General features: G+C 42.5%; 1 protein-coding gene across 4 annotated transcripts in view; it reads right to left on the reverse strand.

The window, feature by feature from the left end:
- The window catches only part of CELF2 (CUGBP Elav-like family member 2), an 815,728-nt gene that overhangs the window by 515,227 nt on the left and 283,355 nt on the right, over positions 1-17,146 (reverse strand). For 3 of the 4 annotated variants that reach the window (XM_049100929.1, XM_049100920.1, XM_025445396.3), the window contains exon 1: positions 2,335-2,431. The exons of the other annotated variant lie outside the window; for it this stretch is intronic. In XM_049100929.1, the coding sequence (XP_048956886.1) occupies positions 2,335-2,387 (53 nt within the window). In that variant the 5' untranslated portion in view covers positions 2,388-2,431. Of the gene's footprint in view, positions 1-2,334; positions 2,432-17,146 lie in introns of those variants that run through there. 4 annotated transcript variants of the gene reach the window in all.

Raw genomic sequence — 17,146 nt, forward strand, 5'->3', positions numbered from 1 at the left:
TTTCCTTACTCTTCCAAAAAGTTAAGTACTACCAACACATCACCAATAGCTTAAGCATATCTTTTCAAGAAAGTGGTTTCCAAATAAATTGAGTTAAAGACTATTTAAAACACACACACTTTTTTTAAAGTTATAAACACAAAGATGTTCACTGTGTTGTTGTTCATACAAATCAAGGGCTGGAAACAATCTAAATTTTCAAGAAAAAGAGCAATTTAGTAAAATAAGGTACACCAACACCACGGTGCTTTAGTCATTGAAATTATGGTTATGAAGGGCAGGCAAAATCATGGAAATATGTTTGGTATTTAAAGAAAGGGCAGATTATAAAATGGCAGGTACTATATGATGTCCATGTATAGTGGGAAGCTCTAGAAAACAAGATGTAAGAATCTTAAATAAGGAAAATAAAGATTGGCCATTTTTCCTTTTACTTGTTCTTTTCTATTATGTCTAATATTATTTTTCAAGGCAACAAACACTAAGGGAGAAATCTTAAAAAGGAAATAGCTAATTAATACAAGATAAAAATCAGGAAAAAGATGTCCCAGTAAGGTACACACCTCTATTCCTTCTTTGGGTCTTGGTTTGGTTCTAGTGGAACCATATCTGGGGGCCGAGGGGAGAAGTATTTGGGACAACATGACATTGTGTGGAATGCCTTTTATTTATTTGTTAAGATTTTATTTATTTATTCATGAGAGACACTGAAAGGCACAGACCTTAGGCAGAGGGAGAAGGCGGCTCCCTGCGGGAAGCCCGATGTGGGACTCAGTCCCAGGACCCCAGGATCCCGCCCTGAGCCGAAGGCAGATGTCTGCACAACCACGGAGCCAAACCAGGCGACCCATAGTACGACCTTTAATAAAAATTTCTCAACACTTTTACATTTTAAAAATCGCCCAAAGTGGATATATTTTTTTTGGCTGGGAAATAGCATTTGGTGTGAAGTTAAACCTAAAATTCATTGTGAACTCTACCAAAGGGGTCGGCGCACACCCAAGTGGGGGCGATGCGCGAACTCGGCCTTTTGGCGCTCCTTGGGTTCTAATTTTCCTGGGCCTCTGAGAGATGGAGAGGCCAGAGTTCACCTTTTTAGGGGCAGTCGGAGAGGACCTTAGCACATCAATTGTACTCATTCGGTTATTAGGGTCAGCTGAGATTTTCCTAAGACTGGCTTTTCTCAATTAGACCTGGGAAGGGGAGGAGAGGGGAGAGAAGGCACCAACATGTGCATTTGCCCAGAATCTCACCAGAGTTTTCTGGAAGAAGTCTGCCTTCTCCAGCTGAAGTCCCAGAGGGTCCGGCTCCCCCACCGAGCACCCTCCGGGGGTGCCGGCCCCTTCCTGCGCCCCGCACCCGCTCCCCCGGCGGAGGCCTCCCCGCGCCTCCCGCATCCCTGGGCTGGGAGCACGGGGTCTCAGGTCCACCCGGATCCTGCCGCCCTGGGCTGGGCGCACTGGGCCCAAGGTCCGCCCGGGTCCCCGCTCCCCTAGGCTGGCTGCATGGGGTCTCAGGTCAGCCCGGGTCTCCGCGCACTGGGCTGGGCGCACGAGGTCTCGGGTCCGCCCTGCTCCCCGCGCCCTGGGCTGGGAGGGCGCGCGGGGTCTCGGGTCCGCCCTGCACCCCGCGCCCTGGGCTGGGAGGGCGCGCGGGGTCTCGGGTCCGCCCTGCTCCCCGCGCCCTGGGCTCGGTGGGCGCACGGGGTCTCGGGTCCGCCCTGCACCCCGCGCCCTGGGCTCGGTGGGCGCACGGGGTCTCGGGTCCGCCCTGCTCCCCGCGCCCTGGGCTGGGAGGGCGCACGGGGTCTCGGGTCCGCCCTGCTCCCCGCGCCCTGGGCTCGGTGGGCGCACGGGGTCTCGGGTCCGCCCTGCTCCCCGCGCCCTGGGCTGGGAGGGCGCACGGGGTCTCGGGTCCGCCCTGCTCCCCGCGCCCTGGGTTCGGTGGGCGCACGGGGTCTCGGGTCCGCCCTGCACCCCGCGCCCTGGGCTGGGCGGGCGCACGGGGTCTCGGGTCCGCCCTGCTCCCCGCGCCCTGGGCTCGGTGGGCGCACGGGGTCTCGGGTCCGCCCTGCACCCCGCGCCCTGGGCTGGGCGGGCGCACGGGGTCTCGGGTCCGCCCTGCTCCCCGCGCCCTGGGCTCGGTGGGCGCACGGGGTCTCGGGTCCGCCGTGCACCCCGCGCCCTGGGCTGGCTGGGGGCACCGGGTCTCGGGGCCGCCCTGCTCCCCGCGCCCTGCGCTGCGCGGCCCCGACGACACCCGCTGCCCCGCGGGCGGGGCGCAACTTGGCGGCGAGCGGGGCCAGCCCGCGGAGAGAAAGAGAAGCAGGCCTACCTTAAAACTTTCCAGTCTCTGAGAGGCTCGGAGTCGGAGGTTAGGGACACCATGGTCCGGGGGCGGGAGCGCGCGCAGGCCGGGCGGGGAGCGGGGCGCGGGGCGCGGGGAGCCGGCCGGGGCGGCGGGGCTGCGGGGCTGCGGGGCGCCGGCTCTGCCCCCCTCCTGCCCGGGAGCGAGGAGCCCGCGCGGCCCGGCCGCCCTCCGCCCCCACAGCGGTCCTGCGCTAGGTTACTTCCAGGCCCGGCTCATTTCTCCACACCACCTTTTAAAGCCCCTGTAATCTGCTCCAACTGATCAAATTTGACCTTTTTGTAGCCCACTTTATTCCAAGCACAGCTCTCGGTTAAATCTCTCTTTATTAACACCGTCCTCCTTGGCTTTCTTTTGGAACAAACACAGATCAAGCCTGAAGCCTCCAGACTTTAGCAGCAATCATTTACAGATTACGGCGAGCTGCATGCAGCCTCCTCCTCTGGGGCACCCACCCCTCCTGCCTCGCAGATTTTGCTTTCAAATTCCTGTCGGAAGACTGGTTAGGTTTCTTTCTTCCTTTTTTTTTTTTTTTTTTTTTTTTTTTTTTGGTGGCTTGGGTTCTGGGACGCTAGCATCCGGCTCAGAGCTTCCCTCAGAAGCTGTAACTACATGACTGTTAGGATTGGTTTTTTTAATTTTTTAATTTTTAAAATTTTTAAATTTTTTAGGATTTTTTTTTTTTTTTTTAATAATTTGGGATCGGGCTGCTAACAAGCTCGAATGTATTGTATGTTTTCTGACAGTGATTTTACTACACTGCTTTTCTTTTTTTTTCTTTCTTCTTTCTTTCTTTCTTTCTTTCTTTCTTTCTTTCTTTCTTTCTTTCTTTCTTCTGTTTGTAAATAGCACGAAGGAAGGGATGTAGAATTTCTCTGAACAATGGGGAAGGGTGTGGGCTTTTCTCCCTCAACTTGTATATCTTTTGTCCTTTCTTTAAAGCTGAGCATCCTTTCCATAATCATCTGAAACTGTGCAGAGCAGAAGTTAAATATACATACATATATATTTATATCAAGAGCAGGATTATTCTCCTCTAGCATCTCCTGTTCTCCTCTCTGCTGATGGAGTTTCTTTGTGAGTGTACAGATTTCTTATTTTCCTAGGCACTGCCTCTTAAGCAACGGTTTTCTGCTCCCTTCCCCCCTTTTCCCACACCCTCCCCCCTCTTCTAGCTAAGACTCTACAGCTGAAGCTCTTCCTCCTGTCCTGGCAGGACTCTGGAGATAAAGGACCTTGAAATCATCTAGTTTACGTGGGCTCCTGAGTCCCATCTCTCAGGTCACCCAAGATTTTCCTCCTAGCTGCGTGCCACATGAGCTTTACTGGATATTCTCTTTCTATCAAATTTCTCTTTTTCTTACATTTATTTTAAAAGGAATTTTCAAGAGCATTACCATAAATGGAGAATCAGCTTCACTGGCCTAATAAAACAATTTACCCAGATACATAAGCCAGCTGGAGGCACTGATCTAGGGCTTTTTGTCTCTTGGTTGAAAAAAGATTTTAACTGATGTTAGGGGAGTGTTAAGGACACACTTGCACCAACCAGGACTTGCCCAATAAGGAAGAGTAAAGATTTAAGGATTGATTGATTATTTTTTTGGGGGGGGGCAGGGGAGAGAGAGAACTTCCAGCAGACTCCCCCCTTGAGCATGGAACCTAGGGCGGGGCTCTATCCCAAGACCCTGAGATCATGACTTGAAGTGAAACCAAGAGTCAGATGCTTAACCCACTGAGCCACCCACCCACCCCAGGAAAAGTAAAGATTTAAAAGGGCACAAGATACGATTCCAATTTTGTGATGACGTTACTACCCATAATCTTTGTCAGCCAGGAGGAAGGGCTCCTGTCTCTTGCCTTGAGGCTGAACCTTCCAAGAAAGAGATCTCTGTTCTTTCCTGGATCTCCATAGGGAAAGATGTGGAAGTTCTAGTCAACTCCAAATGCCCCTCAGAGCATTTTAAATCCGTTCCCCATCCTCCTTTTCTCTAAGGACCCCATCCTTAAAATTTGCAGCAAACGCTCAGCCAATGTACACTTGTTCTTCTACAGTCAAATATACTTTCCTTAATGGCTGTAAATGACTCTCTTTAGAAGTACAATCATCTTTATGCTGAAATTAAAAAGAAGGTCATACCCTTTACCAAAACCATCGCCTCTTTCGGGCTTCACGTTTCTTCCTGGGCTGTGTTGCTGTCCCTCTGCGGATCTTGGGCCACAGCGTAATAATGTGTAGACATGTACATAACACTTCTAATGCCCAGGACTTCACCAAATGTGGGTGATAATAATAGCATTTATGCAGAGTGTACCTCCAAAGGGCTTCAAATGCTTGGATAATTAGTAAAATGTTTCTCCCTTTAGGAAGTTAGCAAAGGAAAAAACAAAAGATTATAATGGAATAGTTTCTGTGACTGTAATGACATCATCCTTATATCATTAACCCACCACACCCCTGAATTCAGAACTGGGGAAAGAAAGGGAAAGAGTCCTTAACTCTTGGGGTTCAGGGTTAATGGGTGAAAGGGAGAGGGACCTGGCTTCCAGTCAAAGGACAAAAGGACAAAAGCATGCTCATTAACTATGAAATACCATTTTAAGGCATTAGTTCTTCCAAAAACTTTTTAAAGGCGGTAGAAACTTTCCTTTGGAAAAAAAAAAAATCTGCACCAAATTCCAATACAGAAAGAGATTAAGAGTGAAAGTTTATTACTAGGTAGAAGGAACTGCTCTAATTTCTTTAGGAATATTCATCATTCAGACCTCATGACTAACTTACTAATGAGGTAAATTGCCAGAAGCACCCCCAGTTTGTTAATGCAGCTGAGGGTATTTGGGCAGGCAGAGAGTAAGCAGATGGCCTGAGCTGACAGGGCTAGTCGCCCTTTGGGGGAGGTGTGGGACCCAGAAGGTGTGCCTATGGGACCCCAGGGCCCCTGGGACCAGCACTGTAGGTGCGCCCTCCCTCCAGTAGAGAGGAATGTTCAAGCAGAAAGCATCTGTTGGGATGTAGGACTGGGGCTAGGATCAGGTTAGGGATGGGTAAGAGGGGTTGCTTCAACCTCATGCTTTGATTTCTAGGGCTCTCTAGGGAGACCCTCGCTTTCAGGACACACTTGCAAATCCACTTCCTGGAAGTACTTGGTGATGAGGGAGAGGAATGGTCTGTTTAAGGTTGTACAGAGTCCAGAACAAGCTGAATATTTTGGCCTTTGCTTTCTTACTGTTGAGGACCAAGTGTTTTCTCACATACCCTCTAGAGTAATTCCTCATTGCCTGTGTATCACGGATTCCTTTTCCCCTTCCTCCAAGCACTCTGTTCCTGATTCTGAACAGCTTCGTATCAGGTGGATCCTTCCTACTAAGAGAAAGCCCATCAGAATGATTTGCCCACCTTCACCTGTGAGGGTGTTCACTAAAAACAAACCAAAACACTGCCCTGTTCAGAACTGGGCCAACTGTTCATCTATAACTCAGGAAAAGCTATAATAAAATGTATATAAAACACAAAGGTTAAGCTTAGCCTTGTGAAAACTTCAGCCAAAAAAATATAATCTTCCTCTGTGTCATTGTATGAGTTTTAGTTTGATTCGTGTTATTCTTCTCCTATTTTGATAAATGTATGCCTTTAAAAACTCAGATTATTTTGTCGTGGCTTATAATGGCTCTTCAATGGTTGGCTCTTGGGAATGGTCCGTATGTGTTAAAGAAGAATCCAATCTGTATAAAGCAATACTCATGAATTGTCCTGCTACTACCAGCCCAAGAGTCAACATTCTCCCTTTCACATAACTGAAGGTCCCATGCTACCCCTTCCTCTTTCCAAGTACAGAAACCCAAGCCCAAATCCAAACAAAAAGCAACCCCTACTGTCTGTACCTTTTCCATCCAAACAAAGGAAAGCGCCAAGCCCCATGAGCCCGTGCTTTCCACAGATACTGAGTTTCAAGTCACCTGGAAAAGCAGATTGAAAGGCAAAATGTCAGGAAGGAGACAACAGCAGGAGCCCAGGAGTCTGCATTTCACACCGGATCCAGGCCCTTCCAGAAGACCCTGAAAAATGCTGAGAGAGAGTCAGCAAGCATGAAGCTACCCAGGTCTTACAGCATCTCATATGGGCGCGGTCAATGTCATTGGAGCCAAAGCTAGGAGATCTGTGGAAGCTCATCTTCTATGTTAGAGAAGCAGGAAGCACCTGGAGGTGTGAATTAGCCAAAGAACAAAAGAAAACAGGCCTTCTCCATCCACTGGCAAATAAGAAATATTAGACGGACTATTGAACAGAGGTTTGGAAAGCAGGTATGATGTCTCAGGAAATTTCTCTCCCACAAAATGTCTAACTTCCCGAGAGTCAAGAACTTAATAAATTAAAAATAAAGAAAAATAAAAAATATATTTTAAAATGTTTCCCTTTAGGGAAAAATTACACATTTTTATATCCTCTTTTTCATTCTCTGTCTCTGGATTCCTAGGAATATGATTATCCTAAATAATTGTTCTCTTTTAGAAAGTTTTCCTTTACACTTATTCCTAATTCTGTAACTTCCTGATAAAGATTCTTTCCCCTTCTGCTTGTCCCAGATTTTTCCTTTTCTTATTTGCCAGCTCTTAACTTCTCCTCAAGTGGGGAAGGTCCCTCTCTCCCTATAAGAAACTGAAATGACTAATTGGAAATGCATTCTGCTTCTGTTAAAGAAGCTTTCCTGGTCTTGTTGATATGCCAGGGTTTTTAAAGTTGGCAGATGGAGGGAGCTCAGAAACTCCAGCACTTGTTCTTGACCCTGGAAATAGGATCCAGCTTTGCATGCTTTTCATAGCAAACCATAGTGTGGCAATGATGATAGACGAGGGTTGCCAGATAAAATATAGCACCCTCTGTTAAAATTGGATTTCAGAGAAACGACGAGTAAATTTTTAGTGTTATACACCCCCCCAATATTACATGGGACATACTTACTAATAAACAATTACTTGCTTCCCCCTTCCACCGCCCTGAATGTCAACTTTAACTACGTACCCTGTGGTTTTATTTGCTGAATCTGGTAGCTCTAGGCTAGATGGACTTTTAAATAAAAATAGCAAGATCACTGTGATTATTATTTTTCATTTGTGGTGGTCTATAAAGGCACCCTGATATCATCAAGTAGGCATCAAAATGCATTTATTTAAATGTTCTTAAAGCTTTTCTCGTGTATTAGTTACAAGCCAAACATAAAAAGCCACATTGAGATTGCTTTTTCAGCAAAGCAGGGATATGATTAAAGTATGCTTGTATCTTATTAGATATTGGATATCAATATTGGGAATTAGGAAATGCCACCTAGGCTTCTTGTCTTAAGCCTGGTTAGTTGAATGCATTTTTAACTTTTGGTAACACTGATATGCTCAGATGGACTGAAGCTGACGTTTTGTAAATTGGGCAGCATCTCTGTATTATATTTATTTTATACAGAGAGACTTGGCAGTTAACACAGCTGCTGTGTTTTGTTCTTGCACCACACATCAGCTCCTGCTGTAAGGAATCTGTACCTGAATAGTTAACCATTAATCTTCAGTTACATAAAATGTGTATTGTACATATCTTTACTTTAATGATGTCTGTAGAGACAAACTTCCAAAGATGGTCGTTTTTTCTTCTGTCTTTAAATAAATGAATATAACTTGAATGGAATTTCAAGTGCTTCCATGTTTGGCTCACAACACCTGATGCAATGAAAAGCCTGTGAACAGAGATGTGTGTTTTGGTGCTACGTCAATGACTTGAGAATTGCTATTATGGGACACACACATACATACACACACACACACACACACACACACACACAAACCCTGCTATTATTTATTTTTGAAAAATTCTAAAGGGTCTCTAAAGAGACAGCTACAAAACCTGCTAAGTATAGGGAAAGGCCGAACATGTTACTGGGGGTCTAACATATATACTGAATATTTTCTACTGATGCGAAGCCCTTCTAGCAATTGGGAAGGAATGCTTTTTTCATCTGGAGCCTTAGTCAGCTGAACAGGAGGGCAAAATGGATTAAAGCTGGGGGAGGGGAATGTGGGGTCTTTGCCAGGCATATTTTACAAGTGAGAAAGGGAGAGGAGACTCACACCCAGCCGGCTGCTTTTCATGCCATGCAAAGGAATCACAGGCCAAATTTGATACATACAGTGGGAAAAAAAAAAAGAAAATTCAAGCTTTAACTCCTGTACTGCCATGGAAGATGAGATTTTCAAAGCTGTGTAATGCCCTTCTTTGAATTTCCAGTCTGCTTTTGTTAGGATTCATGGCTTACACCAACAGGGACAAAGGAATGCCCAGAAGAAGGATGTATTGTTCAGATAGTCCCTGGGGTCCCAGGCCAGGGAATAAAACCTGCAACGTTGATCTTATCATCTTGTTTTGTTTTTCTTTAAATGGCAGTTTCAGATTGCTCTGGCGTTTGTGTGCGTAGAGACAGGACTCCTCATTGGTTTTTGAAAGGGATATCTGAGTTGCAGAGAAAAGTCAAGCACAATTGCCAAGTTTCCAGTCAATGAAGCAGTGTCGGCATCTGCTCCTGGAGAGGGATTGCCTGACCAGGGATATCGCCCTTGAATCACTAAGAGGCAAAGATAAGCCTTCCATCATTCTCCCTGAATCAAAACCCAGCAGACTTAGGTGGAATTGAGGTGTGCAGAAAAGTCACTTGAAGATACAGATTTAAAAACTTCGTAACTTGGCAATTTAATGTAAAGTGGTAACCACCACAACAAACACATATTGCATAATATTTGATTGTATAAAGGGTTTATTTGGCAATCAAATGATCCGTCAGGATGCCAAAGCAGGTTCCCATTAGTCTACTAGGCAAGTCAGTGCTTCCTCCATGGTGAAGAACCATGTTTCTTTTCTTTTTCTTTTTTTCTTTTTTTTTTTTGTTTCCAATACATTGTGGTCCAATACTTCAGTCCAATTATATCATATTTAATTGAATTACTAGGAAAAACAAAGCATACAAAGTACAAATCCCATTTTTAAATTATTGAATTAATAGGCATAAAGTTATAGAACTGCTATGCATGTTTGAACTCTTACCTCTAATTATAAACTTTGTTTGCAATTGGTTACAATCTACAGACCTGCACCACTCTGAGTGCAGTACTGAGAAGTCCTGATGCAAAGTATGCTACAATTCAAAAAACAATTATTGTAGATACTTTTAAGGAATAGTTTTAGGGTCTGCATTGAACGAAGCCCTGTAGGATCTGGGGTGAATAGAAACTATAACTATTTATATTGTTGATGAAACAAAAATGCACTAAACTCTTCTAAAAGGTTAAAAATTAAAATCAATTAACCTAATAGGCAACCGATGTCAAAGATTCCATAAGTTAACACTTGATGAGAAATTTTAAAATCACTTATAATTACATTAATGCTGTAAAAACTGGGACTCGAGCTCACCGAAAATAATTCTTTGTTGACTGGCAAGTTTGGAAATTACTAACTGCCTGTGACACAGCTCCAACTGGTTCCTCTAATTCCTATTTTATTTCATTAGAGAGAGGAAAACAAAACACAGCTGCCAGTTTGCCACAATTTAAGATATCTCAATATACGAAAATCCAAGGGTACTCCCCAAAGATTACATTTAGATTACAAAATATTGTGAAGGGTTCCTTAATATATTTAATTTCTTCTAGTGTACTTAAGCATTTCCTTAGATCACTAAACAATTGAGACACAGTTCTAAGTAGAAGGGCCAGAAGGGAAATTTAGAGGAATATTGCGTTGATTTAACAATCCTATAGCACTTACTATGTACCTGACACTGTTCTAAAGTCTTTACAAAAATTAACTCACTAAATCCTCATAACAACCTATAAGGCAGACTATTTTTGTCCTCATTTTTGCAGGCAAGGAAACTAAGGCACACAAAGAGGTAAATGATGGCTGAAGTGAGTCGGTGGCAGAGACAAGATTTGAAACCCACCAAACTCTTAAGAGTTACTCTTGTTCAATATATGGTGGGTGTGTTGTAATTGACAATCAGAAACAAGGGTAAAGAATTTTAAGGTCAAAATGTCATTCAAATGGATGATTGAGTTAATGAGCATGGTGATTTCACGAAGACTTTCCCATGAACATATCTAATTCATAGGTCAAGGTAGAAAGCAGAAACCATAGATTTATTCTTAGATCTCCGAAGATTCCCCAATCATCCATTCACCTCCCTTTAAAAACCACTTTTCTCAGCAACCTTTCTGAGACAACTATCGTAATATAATGACCACTTGGTTGCCTTCATACTTTCCTTTGTAGACATCCATCCCTAATTGGTCCTATATAGGAGGCAACAACCCCTGCCTCAACCCTCATACACGTCATTCATACATACTCTCTCAGAGCAAAAATGTGCACATAAAATCTCTGTAGGAATCAAGAAGTATAAGTTAAATTCAACGAGATACAGTGTTTTAAGCATCAAATTGGTAAACATCTTTATTATTATTTTTTTTAATCTTTTTTTTTTTAATTTTTATTTATTTATGATAGTCACAGAGAGAGAGAGAGGCAGAGACATAGGCAGAGGGAGAAACAGGCTCCATGCACTGGGAGCCCGATGTGGGATTCGATCCCGGGTCTCCAGGATCACACCCTGGGCCAAAGGCAGGCGCTAAACCGCTGCGCCACCCAGGGATCCCTGGTAAACATCTTTAAATGATTATACCTAACGGCAGAATGAGGTACAATTAAATGGACCCACTCATATTTGGCTGGTGAATGTTTAAACTAGTTGTTGAGAAAGGTATTTAGTAATGAATGCCAAAAATTTTCGAAAAATATTCTTATTGTTTCACCCAGAAATTTCACTTCCAAAGGCTTTTAAGATTTATGTAGAAGGATATTCATTGTAATAGTAATGATATTAATGAGCCATTAGAGGCCACCTAAATGTCCAACAATTTAAGGTACATTAAAAATATCTACGCCTACAAAGTTGTAACTATAAAATGGGATATTATGAAGCTATCAAAACCATGCTTTGGTGCAATATCTTTGAAAGACTTTTTAAATAAGCGAAAAATGCAGGACATAGTATGTTATATATAACATATTATCAATATTTTGTATTCCTACCAGGGACTGTAAATTCAACTGCCAAGAGTCCACAGAAGTATCATAGTGAGTGAAGCTGGCAAGGAAGATGTTCATTAAAATGCAACAATCTTCCTTTCTCCAGTTTTTCTGGAATATTCAGTCTTCATTCTCCTTTACAATTATGTTTCCTCCCTCTACCACCAATCTTTCCTGTTTCCCAGTCTTACTGAAGGCCTGTTTCACTCTTACTGAAAAAAATCTATCTATACTGTAAAAATGTGTAATTACTGGCAATGGAAATTCAGCAATATTAAGGAACAGCATGCAGAGGCGGGAGTGCTGCTGGCTAGAGAGATGAGCCTCTGGGGGCAGGAGTCCTACCCAATCTATTCTTGCCATAACGGGTGGAGCCCACGACTATACCAGATCTTGCACTTCATTAAAGGATGACAGAAATCCTTCTTTTTTTAGGTGAATTCTGATTTGTATTGTTGACTTAAGATTTTACACACACACACACACACACACACACACACTCTTGAGGACCAAACAACATATTGACAGACTTCACATTTGTGACTTCTAACATCCACATTTATGTGCAAAACAAATGTAAAAACAACTGGAAGTAAACATACACAAATACAATGACTAGCATAATTTCGGATAAGATTGGGCGCATCCAGAGTGGTATGGCTGTAGACAATTAGCATAATTTCAATCTTTTTTTTTTTTTTTTGCGCCTTTGCTAGTTCCTAAGTTCTCTCCATTGTATTTCTTTTTATAATTGGAGATGTATGACCTCCTCTCATATTATTTTATCTATTTAGTAATCCTTTTAGAAGATACAGAGTAGTTTAAAAGAAATGCATGGTTCTATTTTGAAGTCTGTCTCTGATCTTATATTTCTCGATATGTCCACACAACGACATGGTTATAGATCATGTTCGCATTCATGAAATCATTCCTTCTAATCCCTTGGAAGCTTCTTTGAAAAACAGGGATCTAAAAACTTGTCTCATTTTTGTACTCCTTTATGGCTTACTTACTCCCAACATTTTCTGCCTAAATTCAGCTCCATTTTTCTTTTCTCCTTCAAATCACATCCAACCTTTTCAATGATGTAGCTGGGTGATGTCCAGCAATATTCTAACCTAGTGGTAGAGACCACTGATGGTCTGATTTGGGCAGTTCCTCCGCCAAAGATCCTTTTATTATTTAAATGTTAGGACATTCCATAGCTGTTTGGCGAGGCGTGGCTTTGGGAACAGAAAAGAAAGCTTTAAGGTTGTTGGCACTGCCACCACCCTGACGTATGCTTGTCTGGATAGTCACCTTAATAAAAGAGGATTAAAAACAAGAAAATGGAATGTAGCCAATAAGTACAGTATTGAGTCTAGGAAAAAAGAATGTAACAGGCTCAGGCGATTGAGAGTTAGGATAAAATAACTGGTGAAAACGACAAAGCCCTCTCTTTCTGTCAGGACAAAGCATGCTTTTCACAAAGCTCAAAACAAATTAATTACAGAATTACGGCTGCACACATACGGTAATCTTTATTCACATCCCCCTCTGGGTGTCTTCTGCTTAAAGGGTGAGGCTTCTTGGAAACCAGCTTGTTTGACCCTTTCTCTTGTTTATAGAGCATGCGTTTTATGAAAATGGGGAAAACAAAGAGAAAGATCTGGATTTCATTTTTAACCAGCCATTGTTTTTCTAATTTCTCTATTTTACTGAAAGCATCTTGTGTTTTTACAAGTATGAAATAAAAAGAGAAAATGAAAATTGTTCACATTATTACAGAATAAAAACAAGTGTATCCTAGCCATTAGGCTGACATTATTGAATCAGGAAATAGAGTAATTCATTTTCAAAGAAAGGCTTGATAGAATCTTTAAAATGAGATGTGTGTGTGTGTGTGTGTGTGTGTGTGTGTATGTGTGTGATGTCAAACCTTAAGGGCTTTCTTTCCACTGAAGCATTAAAAAGTGAGAATTCTGACTTCTTGTTGACAATGTTTAAATGAATGTGTCAGTTTATAATTACAAATGCAAAGGGAAACTTTTTATAACTGAATATTTAACATATATTAAAGTTATAACAGAAACTCCATAATGTGATTCTTGCTCCGTTTTGGCCATGCTTTCTCTCTACAAAGGAGGCATCTCACATCACTCGCCTTAAAACTTGAAAATAGTTTTCGGAGATGATGAGTTCTCTGTGAAAATGGGAGTGGATTATTCTATAGCCTTTCCTTTAATGTCTATGTGTGTGTTTTAATAACATAATCCTTACAAGCAAATAAAGATCAAAATGAGTAGAAGGTGAATACATCCTGTGGGGGCAGAGGGTGCAGAGGGGTTATTACATTCACTATGTCTATGATTTTCACTTTGCATAATTGTAAAGTCCTTCTCGTTCCTATAGCACCTTTGACCTCCCGTGACCTCTTGAACATAAGGCTAGGCCATTTATTTTTTGTTCACTTGCTTTCTGTTCTTTGAGTTAAATTACAGAGTATAGAAAACTTGTCAGAGGAGATTGAGAAATATAGAAATATTTCAAGGGTTTCTGCTCTGTAACTTCCTTTTAAAAGAATTAACCTTTTACAGGGTTATTCTTTTTTTTTCTTTTTCCAGATGAATCACAAGCTGTGACTAAAGACTTCTCATCATCTAGATCTAAGTTTTATGATAAGCCAACTGTATAACCTTATGATGTGGTAGCTAGGATCACTTTCAATGTCTTTTCTAAATACCCAACATGACCAGAAATCCGTAAGTCATCAAAGGAAATACTTATTCTTGATAACACTTAATATGGGCCAAACACTTTATATGCATTATCTCTTTTAATGCTCACATAAATACTATGAGGTTTGGGGTGCTGGGTGGCTCAGTTGGTTAAACTCTTGATTTTGGCTGAGGTCATGGCCTCTGGGTCCTGAGACTGAGCCATAGGTCAGGCTCCACTCTTAGTAGGGAGTCTGCTTCTCTCCCTCTTCCTTTCCCCCCACTTACATGTGCTCTCTCTAAAAATAAATAAATAAAATATTTTTAAAAAAGACTATGAGATATATCTCTGTATCACAAATAGGAAGCAGAAGTGGAGGCAAGTCCAAAGTAGCACAGACATTAAATGGTGGACCATAACCCCAGCTCACTTGTGGCTGACTCCAGAACCTATGCTTTCGCACAGAGCTTCTCAATCTTGGCTTGGAGCTTTAAAATCTCAATGTCTAGGACATCCTCCAGATGAAATGGAATCTCAGAGGGTGGTATTACCCCGGCATCAGTATTTCTAAAAACTTCCAAGTGATGCTAATATGCACAATAGGTTGATATCATTGCACTAAGGCATTCCCTCTTTTTCTCCTTTTCTTTCTTTCTTTCTTTCTTTCTTTCTTTCTTTCTTTCTTTCTTTCTTTCTTTCTTTCTTCTTTCTTTCTTTCCTTTCTTTATTTTCTTCTCTCTGAGAGAAACCACAAGAGCACAAGCAATGGAGGAGGGGCAGAGGAAGAGGATGAGAGAGAATCTCAAGCAGGTTCCATGACACCCAGTATGTAGCCAGACTCAGGGCTCGATCTCATGACTCTTGAGATCATGACCTGAAGCAAAGTTGAGAGTCAGATACTTTACCGAGCAAGCCACCCAGGGATCCCTAGGGACTTCTTTATTGATCATCACAAGAAACAAGAGTTGGCTGTAATGCAAACTTGAGCCAAGTACATAGGGAAGTTTTGTGAATATTCCTTTTTATATTTGAAAGTAACCCTTCATAATAGTTTTGGTCACAACATGAGAAAATGCTCTGCATCACCTGCCATCAGGGAAATACAAATCAAAACCACAATGAGATACCACCTCACACCAGTGAGAATGGTGAAAATTAACAAGGCAGGAAACCACAAATGTTGGAGAGGATGTGGAGAAAGGGGAACCCTCTTGCACTGTTGGTGGGAATGTGAACTGGTTCAGCTGCTCTGGAAAACTGTGTGGAGGCTCCTCAAAGAGTTAAAAATAGACCTGCCCTACGATCCAGCAATTGCACTGCTGGGGATTTACCCCAAAAATACAGATGCAATGAAACATCAGGACACCTGCACCCCGATGTTTCTAGCAGCAATGTCCACAATAGCCAAACTGTGGAAGGAGCCTTGGTGTCCATCAAAAGATGAATGGATAAAGAAGATGTGGTCTATGTATACAATGGGATATTCCTCAGCCATTAGAAATGACGAATACCCACCATTTGCTTCAACGTGGATGGAACTGGAGGGTATTATGCTGAGTGAAGTAAGTCAATCGGAGAAGGACAAACATTATATGGTCTCATTCATTTGGGGAATATAAAAAATAGTGAAAGGGAATAAAGGGGAAAGGAAACAAAATGAGTGGGAAATATCAGAGAGGGAGACACAACATGAGAGACTCCTAACTATGGGAAACGAACTAGGGGTGGTGTAAGGGGAGGTGGGTGGGGGTGGGGGTGACTGGGTGACAGGGGCACTTGATAGATGAGCACTGGGTGTTATGCTATATGTTGGCAAACTGAACTCTAATAAAAAAAATAGGTTTGGCACACAAATACAGTAGAATTTGATTTGAAAAGTCAAAATTATGTAATTAAACATTTTCAATTTCCATTGTAAATATTCATGGATCAGAGCCTGTGACATGAATGAAATCACACAGTGGAGGTGAGGGTACATGGAGGACAGGTACCCACACACCAGGCTCCCAAACAGGTGATGTGGGGCCACATGTGTCTAGCTAAATATCTCAAGCCATCTAATTCCCAGAAACATTTTCAAAGGCAGCAAGTTTGAGATCATAACCTCCCATTCTTATTTTGCTTGAGAACAACCCCTGCTGGAGACAGAAAAGATTCTTGCTCAGAACTTCAGCTGCAGGGCATTTCAGGTCTTCCGGAAATAATAATGTATTAGTTTCCTGGGGCTGCCATAACAAAATACCACAAACTGAGTAGCTTAAACAACAGACACTTATTGTCTCACAATTCTAGAGGCTAGAGTCTGAGATCAAAGTGTCGGCAAAGCTGGTTCCTTCTGAGGTCTGCAAGGGAGTAGCTGTTTCAGGCCTCTCCCCAGCTTCTGGTAGCCTCAGGCATTCCTTGGCTTCTAGATGGCTGTCTTCTTTCTTTAGGTGTCTCCACCTCTGTATTCAAATTCCCCCTTTCCATAAGGACATAATCATATGGGATTAGGGGCCCACCCCAATGACCTCATCTTAACTTGATCACCTACAAAGACTCTATTTGCCCAGGTCCTGGGTGTTAGGACCTCAATATCTTTCTGAAGGACACCATTCAGTCTGCAAAAATACTGTATGCCAACAGAAAGAAGTTAATACTAACTAGAAATTGTGGAAATCCCCAATGAGAAGGAATTTCTTAATTTTTCTGAAAGAAGATAAGAACTATACCTTAAATGTGGATAGAATTTTGAAGCTAGAAAACACATTCTTAGACACTAACTCATTATCTTCACAGAGGCCCTCCAGATTTACTAAATAAATGAAAATCGGAGAGTTCAATTAAACATTTTGAGGCCACAAGTAATAAGTGCGGTGGGAAGGGGGGGGTCTATGGTTGAGGCTCAGTTATCCCACCCCACAATCCACTACTTTCCCCAAATAAATTCGGGGTCCAGCCAGACTCATCACGGACCAT

Source organism: Canis lupus, chromosome 2 (assembly GCF_003254725.2).
Source record: "Canis lupus dingo isolate Sandy chromosome 2, ASM325472v2, whole genome shotgun sequence".
Lineage (NCBI taxonomy): Eukaryota > Metazoa > Chordata > Mammalia > Carnivora > Canidae > Canis > Canis lupus.